The 12,078-nt window shown below is 45.3% G+C and overlaps 1 protein-coding gene across 2 annotated transcripts in view; it reads right to left on the reverse strand.

Moving 5' to 3' along the window:
* Positions 1 to 6,682: 6,682 nt before the first annotated feature.
* Positions 6,683 to 12,078, reverse strand: part of TMEM67 (transmembrane protein 67) — a 49,227-nt gene continuing 43,831 nt past the window's right edge. For both annotated transcript variants that reach the window (XM_075825964.1, XM_075825965.1), the window contains 3 exons: positions 11,449 to 11,551; positions 7,475 to 7,617; positions 6,683 to 7,391 (listed from right to left, as the gene is read on the reverse strand). In XM_075825964.1, the coding sequence (XP_075682079.1) occupies positions 7,311 to 7,391; positions 7,475 to 7,617; positions 11,449 to 11,551 (327 nt within the window). In that variant the 3' untranslated portion in view covers positions 6,683 to 7,310. The remainder of the gene's footprint in view (positions 7,392 to 7,474; positions 7,618 to 11,448; positions 11,552 to 12,078) is intronic.

A 12,078-nucleotide genomic window follows, 5' to 3' on the forward strand; every position in this document is an offset into this window, starting at 1 on the left:
TCTAGTAAGAACACTATGTGCTGTGTAAATGAATGGAGAGGAGTGCATGATGCTGATTGGTCACTGATTCGTCAGCATCATACACTTCTATTCACAACGCCCAGTTAGTAAAACAAGTAAACCCGCCCAGTTAAAAACACAATACACGCCCAGTTGGACATACGAATAAAAACACGCCCAGTTTTCCATTTCAAAGCTCATTTGCATATATATAAAATAGCTCATAACTTGGCCAAAAATGAACGTTTAAAAAAAACAAAAAACACGTTACTGTTATCTGCATTGCAGCGCCGATCACATGCAATAGGAGATAGGGATTTGAGAATCTGGTGACAGAGCCTCTTTAACTCATTATTAGCCTGTTGCGATAGGCGCGTGTCACAATGCGGGGTGTGGACCCACTGGGCCGTACCGCATAGCGGGATGGCAGCTGGCCAAACAGGTATAGTACAAAGTCTATAGTACAAAAAGGGTACCTGTGGCAACTCGGACAGTAGCAAGGCAGGCTCGGCTGGGAAAAGGCAGCAGGTAGACGTCAGGCGTGGAGTACCAGAACAGGAGTGGAATACAGCACAACATGACAACAGCTCGTGCTTTACCATATACAGTTAGGTCCAGAATTATTTGGACAGTGACAGAATCTTCATGATTTGGGCTCGGTTTGCCACCACATTGAATTTGTAATGAAACAACTGAGATGCAATTGAAGTGTAGACTTTCAGGTTTAATTCAAGGGGTTGAACAAAAGTATCCTGTGAAACGTTTAGGAATTGCAACCATTTCTCTACACAGCCTCCTCATTTCAGGGGCTCAAAAGTAATTGGACAAATTAACATTACCATAAATAATATATATTTTTTTTAATACTCTGTAGAGCAGGGGTCTCAAGCACGCGGCCTGCGGGCCGCATGCGGCCCCTGGGGCTGTGATCTGCGGCCCGCGGGACACAGAGCCGCTAGTATCGGCTCTGCTCCGAGACTCTGGAATTCCCTGACATCGCTGTCCACATATGAACAGCGATGTCTGGGGCTTCCCCAGAGCCGGAGTCCCGGGCAGAGCGCTAGTACAGGCTCTGCTCCGGGACTCTGTGGAATTCCCTGACATCGCTGCCCATATATGGACAGTGTGTCAGGGTCTTGCCCAGAGCGGAGCAGAGCGCTGATGTCGGCTCTGCTCCTGGCCTTGTGCGGCCCCTGGGGCTGTGATCTGCGGCCCGCGGGACACAGAGCCGCTAGTATCGGCTCTGCTCCGAGACTCCGGAATTCCCTGACATCGCTGTCCACATATGAACAGCGATGTCTGGGGCTTCGCCAGAGCCGGAGTCCCGGGCAGAGCGCTTGTACAGGCTCTGCTCCGGGACTCTGTCCACATATGGGCAGCGATGTCAGGGAATTCCACAGAGTCCCGGAGCAGAGCCTGTACAAGCGCTCTGCCCGGGACTCCGGCTCTGGGGAAGCCCCAGACATCGCTGTTCATATGTGGACAGCGATGTCAGGGAATTCCACAAGGCCAGGAGCAGAGCCGACACCAGCGCTCTGCTCCGCTCTAGGCAAGACCCTGACACACTGTCCATATATGGGCAGCGATGTCAGGGAATTCCACAGAGTCCCGGAGCAGAGCCTGTACTAGCGCTCTGCCCGGGACTCCGCTCTGGGGAAGACCCTGACACACTGTCCACATATGGGCAGCGATGTCAGGGAATTCCACAGTGTGTCAGGGTCTTCCCCAGAGTGGAGTCCCGGGCAGAGCGCTAGTATAGGCTCTGCTCCGGGACGCTGCGGAATTCCCTGACATCGCTGCCCATATATGGACAGTGTGTCAGGGTCTTCCCCAGAGCCGAGTCCCGGGCAGAGCGCTATTATCGACTCTGCTCCGGGACTCTGGGGAAGCCTCTGACATCGCTGTCCATACATCGACAATGATGTCAAGGGCTTCCCCAGAGCAGGAGTCCCAGTGATGTCAGGAGCACAGCTGGAGTCCCAGGAAGAGCCTACTAGCGCTCTGCCCGGGACTCCAGCTCTGGGGTTGCCCCTGACATCTCTGTCCATATATGGACAGTGATGTCAGGAGCAGAGCTGGAATCCCAGGCAGAGTGCCAGAAGCGGCTCTGCTCCAGGACACCAGCTCTGGGGTTGCCCCTGACATCACTGTCGCAGCATCTGCAGAGGGCACTGATGGCATCTGCAGAGGGCACTGGTGGCAGCATGTACAGAGGGCACTGGTGGCAGCATGTACAGAGGGCACTGGTGGCAGCCTCTACAGAGGGCACTGGTGGCAGCCTCTACAGAGGGCACTGTGGCAGCATCTACAGAGGGCACTGTGGCATTATCTACAAGTGGGTGTGTGGCAGTATCTGAAGAGGACACTGGCATTATCTAGGGGTGTGTTGCATTATCTACAGAGGGCACTGTGGCCTTATCTACAGAGGGCACTGTGGCCTTATCTAGGGGTGTGTTGCATTATCTACAGAGGGCACTGCGGCAGCATCCACAGAGGGCACTGCGGCAGCATCCACAGAGGGCACTGCGGCAGCATCCACAGAGGGCACTGCGGCAGCATCCACAGAGGGCAATGCGGCACTATCTAAAAAGGGGCTGCCCAATCTTGACATGTGTGCTAACTGAGCCGCCGGACTGCATTTAGCGACACTTAAACTGGAAAGCTGGATTGTTGAAATAAGCACGTGGAGAAATATCTCAAATTTTAAACCTAGTGCTATTATTATAGTAATATAGTGTTATATTAGTTCAAATAACTAATTGATTAACAATAATTTTGTATTGTATCAAATTTGAAAGTAATGCGGCCTGTCAACTTCCCATTTTTTCTATATGCGGCCCACTTACCCGGCCGAGTTTGAGACCCCTGCTGTAGAGTGTCCTTTGCAGGCAACGACTGCCTGAAGCCTGGAACCCGTGGACATCACCACATGTGGGGTTTCCTCCTTTGTGATGCTTTGACCGGCCTTTACTGCAGCTGTCTTCAGTTGTTGCTTGTTTGTGGGTCTTTCTGCCTTAAGTTTTGTCTTAAAGGGAAGGTGTCATGAAATTGTTTATTTTTTTTATCATATTGCTTTTAATATATTAACATAAATTTTGTTTATTTGTGTTCTCGTGTTCTACTTTTTAATGTTTTCGGACTTTTACTTCTCTGTGGGGGCTGTCATTTTTTTTTTTCATCTCTGTATGTGTCGATTAACGACACATACAGAGATGGAATACGGCAGCTACAACCCCAGAGAATGCGAACAGGAGCCGTTCCATTCTCTGAAGCGTACGCCGTCTGTGTGGGATTGGTGCATGTGCCGCTCCCACACAGACCAAAACGAAGCTCGTTCGCAGAGCGAAATCCGGCGCCAGTTTCATGTGGACCAGAAGCCGCTGCCGGACAGTAAGATGACGACTTCCGGCCATATGTTCAAGGAAGCGAAGGCGCAAGGAATAGGAGTGGAGGTGGCAGCAGCGGCAGGAGCAGGTAATTTATGTTTGTGTATGTGCGTGTGCATTATGTTCGTGTTATACTGTCTGCTGAGCACTGTATCTAATCCTCCTACCACTGTGCAGTCGCTCAGAAAATAGCGGTACACAGTGTAGGAGGGTTTGAAGATTCAAACCCCTTCTCCTGGCACTAGCCAGAAAAAGGGAGGGGGGGGGGGATTGTGTGAGGACACTCGAGCGAGTTTGTCTACCACAAATTTGCAGGATAAAGCAATGTGGTTGCTTTACCAAATTGACCATGCTGCAATTTTTGGAACTGCTCCCTCTAGTGCCCAGCACATGGAAATGTTATAAATTAGAATCTAATTTATAATATTTCCTGACTTGTGAAAAATTGTAAAAAATTAAAACAATGTGTAATCACATAAATATTAATTGTTTAAGAAAAAAAATAAAAATTAATTTATAGCGACACATTCCCTTTAAGCAAGTGAAATGCAGCTCGATCGGGTTGAGATCTGGTAATTGACTTGGCCATACTTTGTATGGGAGCACGGCCCGAAAATGCGGCGGTCAGTCGGCGGCCAGCCGTGCCCGCAATCGCGGGCCGTGATTGCGGGCACGGTCGTGTGCATGGTGCCTAACACTAGTTAGGCCTCATGCACACGACCGTATCCGCAAATACGGACCGCAAATACGGTTCCGTATTGCTTTATAGTCATCAGCAGATCATCAGCAACGTACCCATTTCTGCTGAATGGTATCCGCAAATACGGTCCGTAGTGCATCTGTATTACATCCGTATATACGGATCCGCAAAATAAAGAGGTCTGGTTTATGGGAAATCCCCTTTGTGTCGCTTAGCAACACTTCTGTATTTGCGGATGGCTATCCATATTTGCGGACGCACCTCCGTAGCCATCCGCAATTTTGGCTTCCCCCATAGACTTCTATGGAGGAGTCCGTGCCGCAATTGCGGACCTAGAACGGACATGCTCCATAATTCCCGGCACAGTTCTGCGGAACGGACACTCATCCGTAGTGATACGGAAAGGTGTCCGCGTTCAATGGAAGTGACTGGGTCCGTTTTTGCGGACCGCAAAAACTGAGGTTTTGTACGGTCGTGTGCATGGGGCCTCAATGTAATGTTAAACATACAGCAGCTTTGCATAAATTATCCATTTTCAGTAATAAAAACACGGTACAAATGTTTTAATTTTTTTGTTATATATACAAGCATATGCCCAATAGGCACAAAAATATAAAACAGTTAATTTCTTTAAAAAAAATATTTTATCTTTAATATAAAAGTAATATTAGCGTTGATACACGTGACATTGCCTTGCTTGTTATCTCATGTCCATGAATCTATCATACGGTTATGCTGCATTGTTGATGCTAGTTGCCACTCTGTCTCTTTGTAACCACCTTTGTCTTAAATAAAGAATTCATTAAAAAATAAAGTAATATTTGTAACAATGGTTACAAGCAGTGGTTTTGAGGCTTCAACTGGTAGGACGGCCCTGAACATTTTTAAATGGACACTAACTTTTCACACAACTTGTGCTAAGCTAATAGTAAACCTGATATCTAGCAACTTTGCAATTTATTTTCTTAAAGAGGCTCTGTCACCAGATTATAAGTGCCCTATCTCCTACATAATCTGATCGGCGCTGGAATGTAGATAACAGCAGTGGTTTTTATTTTGAAAAACGATCATTTTTGAGCAAGTTATGAGCAATTTTAGATTCAGTTTCTTAAAGGGATGGTGTTGCCAGAAAAACATGTTTTTTTAAAAAAAATTAAACATTTAGTGTGTGGGTGATTAAACATTGTTCAAATTTTTTTTATTTTTTTGCATGAGTCCATGTAATATTATAAATTATTTCTAATTTATAATACTACCCATTTTTGGTCACTAGATGGAGCTGTTCCCAAAATTGCAGCATTGCAACATTGGGTTAAAAGCCCTCGCTCTAGTGAGCTCTCAGCATCCCCCCCTCCTTTATCCTGGCTAGTGCCGGGATAAACGAGGGGTTTGAAAGGTTTAACCTCCTACACTGTGTGTCGCCATTTTTTGAGGTAACCCACAGTGTAGTAGGTTTACATACAGTAGTAAACACACACAAACACTAACATACATTGAAATCTCTTACCTGCTCCTGCCGCCGCGGCTCCCTCCGGCCCGTCCGCTCCCTTTGCTGCCGCTGTTCCATGTGCACAAGTCCGGAAGCCGCGACCGTAAGTAGTAATATTACTGTCCGGCCGCGACTTCCGGTCCACAGGAAAATGGCGCCGGACGGCGCCAATTTCGAATAGGACTGTGTGGGAGCGGCGCATGCGCAGTTCCCACACAGACGCCGTACACGGCAGTCAATGGGACGGGAGCCGTTCGCAGTCCCTATGGGACTGTGGCTGCCGTATTCCATGTCTGTGTGTGTCGTTAATCGACACACACAGAAATGGAACAAAAAATGGCAGCCCCCATAGGGAAGAAAAAGTGTAAAAATAAGAAACAGTAAAACACAAACACACAAATGAATATAAACGTTTTTATTAAAGCACTAACATCTTTAACATATAAAAAAATTATTTGTGATGACACTGTTCCTTTAATGCCCAACTGGGCGTGTTTTTACTTTGACCAAGTGGGTGTTGTACAGAAGTGTATGAGGCTGACCAATCAGTGATCAATCAGTGACATACACTTCGCATTGTTCCAGCCCAGCATGATCCACAGCACAGTGAGATTGTGCAGTGAAAGAAGCTGGGCTGGAACAATGCGAAGTGTATGAGGCTGATTGGTCACTGATTGGTCAGCCTCATACACTCCTCTGTACAACACCCACTTGGTCAAAAGTAAAAACACGCCCAGTTGGGCATTAAGAAACGAAATCTAAAATTGCTCATAACTTGCTCAAAAATGATCGTTTTTCAAAATGAAAACCACTGCTGTTATCTACATTCCAGCGCCGATCAGAGTATGTAGGAGATAGGGCACTTAAAGAGGCTCTGTCACCAGATTATAAGTAAAAATTTATATTCTATCCTTGCAAAGTCTGTATGAAGTGACTGCCCTCCCTTCCTGTAATCCGCTGTCCACCCCTGGTTGTCATGCAAATTCTGTCATAGTTGCAGTAGCGGCCTGTGTCTCTGTCGGCTTTGTTATAGCGATTTTCTTTTTCAGCAAGCCAGCGTTCTTGTTTCTCAATCTATTTCATACATACCTTCCACTTTCTCTCCAGTGTATCGTTCTTATAATCTGCTTTACCACCAGTGATGTCACTGCACTTCTTGGACTCCATGTGCTCTTTGCTCAATGCTGTCTAAGGTTTGCTGCAAGTATCTCTCAATAATAACGAAAAAGCTGCATGTAAGCACGAATGCTGGGTTCCCACGTTGCGCTCAAAATGTGTTTTTTGGCAAAACCTTGCCATTTTGCTGTAAATCGTGAAGATTTGCAGCAAAATACACATTTGTAGTGAGATGTGATACCCCAGCATTAGCGCTTACATGGTGGTAAAGCAGATTATAAGAACGATACGCTGGAGAGAAAGACGAGGATATGTAGAAAATAGTTTAGGAAACGAGAACGCTGGCTTGCTGAAATGGAAAATAGCTATAACAAAGTTGACAGAGACACAAGCAGCTACTGAAACGATTATATGAGAGAGCAGGACTAAGAAGAGAACTTACATGTGTCACAGGAGCGTTGTACTGGCCGTTTATATAAAGAGAGATTAGTAGGGCAACAGAAACCGGGCGAAAAAGTATTTTAAAAGCACTAAAATGCGGGTGGAGTGTCATAACAGTAATCGGGTACTGAGAAGCATGACGATTTAGAATTTTTTGTTAAAAGAAATCAGGTGCGCTTTAAATCAAGAATCTTTCATCTATAAGAGTTTTGGATGCCAAATTCTTCTGCCCCACAGCACCACGAATACGCCGAAAACACTGAAAGAAAAAACGATTAAAACAGAAAACATTAGCAACACGAATATCTAGAACTTTACGATCTTATAAAAAAGTGGACTTACTTCTTGTTGCAGATAGGTCATAAGAGCAGCCAGAACAAAGCTTTGTGATACGATATCAACCACACAGAAAAAGAGAGCGTCAAAGATAAAGAGTGTCGATTCATGACCATAGAAGAGGACGTCACTGAAAGAATGATTTTCATCTACAGAGAAAGACAACACGGTCATTCACCAATGGGAAAACGGAACAGAACATATTTGGGTTGGTAGCCTGCTTATAGTCTAGTGGTTATGTTATTATAGAAACTATAATGATTGTGTGTAAAAAATATTGGTTACACCTAGGAATGCACGATGCATCGAAACTTCGATACTGTTTCGATACTTTGCATCCCAAACGGTTCGATACCATTATTTCATGTATTTCGATACTGAGCTGTGCACAGCTCAGTATAGTAACTCATGAATGTATGAGAGCGAGGCTGCGGCTGTGTAATACATGTGTAATATAGCCATTGTCCCGCTCCGGAGTCCTGACAAGTGCGCGCGGTCAGCATGAGGTGATGCAGCCAGCACTGCACTAATGAGCGGCGACACTGAAGACCGAACATGGCGGGCGCACTGCAAAACACCCCCATATTCTGTCCTCAGTGCCTGAACCGCTGCTCATTAGTGCAGTGCCGGCCGCATCTCCTCAGGCTGACCGCGCGCGCACTTACTGTCAGGAGCGGGGCAATGGCTGTATTACACAGCCGCAGCCCCGCTCTATAACGGCGGAGATCAGAGAAACCTCTCATCTCCACCGCTATTCTCCTGAATGCTGCGATCAAAGCCGAACGCAGCATTCAAGAGGAAGTGAGAAGAAGGAATCCCTGTGACGCGATTGAGGGACATACCATATATGGGCAGACAGCCCAGGGTCCATTGAAGGACCCCAGGGCTGTCTTACCATATTTCCTGTTGTTAGGGCATACCTAGGTATATCCTAACAACTGTCTGTGTACTATCCGTACACAGGCTAATGTACTGGGATATAGATATATGCCAGTACATTAAAGTTTAAAAATAAAGATTTAAACATAAAGTAATATTAAATTAAAAAAATACACATTCACCTTTTTTGCAATAAACATTAAAATAAGTCTCAATACATAAAATATACACATATTCGGTATTGGCGCGGCCGTAATAACCTGCACAACAATTTTTTTGCATCATTTATGATGTGTACGCTGTAAAAAAATAAAATAAAAACTGCTTTCTTTCACTTATTTTGGTGCACAAGGTGTGATGAATTTAACCTCCATGTGCCTCACATTAATAGTAATTAACCCCATCATGTACCTTACATATTAACCCATTTTGACTGAGAAACATGATGGGGTTAATTACTATTAATGTGAGGCACATTCAAAATTCAATAACACCTCACGCCTCACATCAGGAAACAAAAGAACTTTTTTTTTTATTACTGTTGGCAAAGTATCGAATTGGTATTGAAATCACAATACTAAACTAAGTATCAGTATCGAAGTCCAAATTCTGGTATCGTGACATCCCTAGTTACACCCTTTGTCACCTTAAAGGAGATCTACCAGTGTATATTTATAGACGGTCCTTCCAGTGTACATTAATAATGCAATGGATTTCTTTTCTCATATATAATTATTTGAAGTTAGGCCTAAAAACCTGTGATGTCATTTCTTGTTCTCATTTTTTGTCTGGTGTAGTGTTGTCATGGAAATCTTGTGCGGAGTACAAATCTCCATCCACATCAATATCTACATCCTACCAGGCTTAAATAGTGTCATATAGGTGTAAACATTGAGGCGGATTGTTCAGACAGAAATCAGAACAGGAAATGTCACCAGAATCTCACAGTGCAGCCTTAGGCTTTGCACCTGTAATTTCAAGTGTTTTCAGCACAGAAGAATTAAATAAATTTCACACTGTAAACTAACCTCTACTGGTAGGTCTCCTTTGAAATTTGAAGTGCATGCACATCAATCATGACCAACAGGTTACATTTTGCACAAAAATGTATAATCTGGCAGACAATAGGAAGTTATTCATTGGACAATAAAAGTTGGAGGATTTAAAGATCGCCACAGCTATTCTCTACTCTCTCTAAAAGACATTTAAAGGGGTTATCCACGACCAGACAACTGATGACCTATCCACAGGATAGGTCATCAGTATATGCTAGGTGGGGGTCCAACACCCAGACGCCACACCGATGAGCTGCTCCTGCTGCCTCCATGCCGGGAGCAGATGGCTCCGATCACGGAATAGTTCCCAAGCTGCAGTACTGCTCCTATTCAAGTGAATGGCAACTATGCAGTGGTCGGAGCCATCTGCTTCTGGCTCCAACTACTGAATGCCCTTCAAAACAGCTGGCGCCTGGAGGCAGCTGATCGGTGCAGGGTCTGGGTGTGGGACCCTCACCAATCATATACTGATTACCTATCCTGTGGATAGGTCATCAGTTATCTGGTCATGGACAACTCCTTTAAAAATTTCAGATGCTACATGTTAGCAAACCACATCAAATCACTTAAGAGAGTGGAAGACAATGGATCAGGGGGAAGGACAATCTCATTTGGCACCCAAAGCAAGCCTACAAACAGTGTTTCTACGACCAATATAATACGAAGGCCCTATTTAAACAACGGGGATTTGTCACACGGCCGCAATAGGAACAATAAACCCAAAATGGGGCTATTCACATGGACGATTTTTGACGGTAAGCCGGGCCGTCAAAAAATGGAACATTCCCTATTTTGGTCCGTTCTCCCGGTCACACGGCTCCCATAGAAGTGTAAAGCACGTCTGTCACTTGGAAGTGATCCGAGTGGCGGGCGTGCATTCTGCCGCTCGCTCTCTTCTCCTCACAGTGCGAAGTGCATGTGAGGAGGAGGAGGGTATTTTTGGCTCCCTGTAGGGGCTGAATCCCTAATCCTGGCCACAGCTTTGGCCGAAGCTGTGGCCGGAGATTCCGCTCCAAGGAGAAGTCCCTGACTTCAATGTACATATATGGACAGTGACGTCAGGGACTTCTGAAGCGGAATCCCCGGCGCTATGGCCGGTGATTCCGATCCAGGAGAAGTCCCTGACTTCACTGTCCATATATGGACAGTGAAGTTAGGGACTTCTCCTGGAGCTGTCCCATAAAGGTAGGGGAGGTTGCCATCTATGGGGAGTGGCTATGTACAAAGGTGCTGTGTGGCACTACCTACAGGGGGGCTGTGTGGCATTACCTACAGGGGGGCTGAGTGGCACTACCTCCAAGGGGGTCTGTGTGGAACTACCTCCAAGGGGGTCTGTGGGGCACTACCTACAAGGGGGCTGTGCGGCACTACCTGCAAGGGGGGCTGTGCGGCACTACCTGCAAGGGGGGCTGTGCTGCACTACCTGCAAGGGGGGCTGTGTGGCACTACCTACAGGGGCAATGTGGTAGTATCTACAGACGGCAGGGTGTAGCATTATCTACAGAGGGAAGTGGGTGGAAGAAAATGTAGAAATTAAAGTCATTCGTTTTTAAAACGGACAGGGAAAAACAAAACGTCCGAGAAAAACGGACCAAAACGGTCGACACTCAGACCCTGTCGCGTGAACAGAGCCGTACAGCCATATTATACCAGCCATATTAGCGCCCATATAATTTTACCAGACATATTACTGTCCATACAAGTGTGACAAATTAGATCACTATCGTTATAATAGTTTAAGTTTTATTAGTTCCCAAATAATATCATCCGCTTCAGTGCCTAAAGAGCTGTCACAGTGCTCATGTAATTGCATCAGGGACAATGCACATGTATACCATTTATCATGTGCATGTAATAGTACTATCCATAGTGCTTATATAATCGTGATAGCCACAGAATAGCAACAATCAGAAATATGCCACTTTGTCATCGCACTGGTATCAAGTTGGTGGGGCCACGTCCTAGATGGAGGAGGCAGCTGCACTCTAGGGGCTTCTACGCTGCCCTACTCCTTATCCCTTACATGCAATGAATAAAATTCAATACCATTGTAAAAGATACTTCTCTCCATTGGCTCCATAAATTCCATGCCGAGTATTCGTTCCAGGAGAAGCTTGTCTTTTACAAAGTAATCCATGTCTTTAAAAGCCTGTAATAAGCACAGAAAAGAGAAATAGATGAGATCTCCTCTTCAGTTTTGACTACTTCAGCTATTTGTGAGTACTGTTCTAACAGTTATCATTTTAATATCAAAGGATTTATTGGTTTTAGTGGCTACAAAGAAATGTGATTTTCTCACAATCATCCAGGTAATTAAACGGTAACAAAACTTTCAAAAAACTTCTGACATGTCATAAGTTTTGATCGGTGGGGGTCTAAGGACTGAGACCCCCACAATCTATAAAACAAAGCGGCAGAAGCGCTCGAGTGAGCAATGAGCCGCTTAGTTTCTGATCGGCTTTTCTTGGAAAGCCGAGCAGTTGGTGTATTGGCTCATAGACTTTCTATTGAGCACGTATAGATATAGTTCTTTATGAGAAAAGTGGTCAGTGCTTTCACACCATACGTGATCTCAAGGATTAGAATACCTTAGAATTGTAGGTGTAAGAATAAAAGGGTCTGTCTGCTTTAGACAAGCCTTTCTTCTATCTATCCTCAAATCTATAAGGACATGTT

This window comes from Rhinoderma darwinii, chromosome 5, assembly GCF_050947455.1.
Source record: "Rhinoderma darwinii isolate aRhiDar2 chromosome 5, aRhiDar2.hap1, whole genome shotgun sequence".
Lineage (NCBI taxonomy): Eukaryota > Metazoa > Chordata > Amphibia > Anura > Rhinodermatidae > Rhinoderma > Rhinoderma darwinii.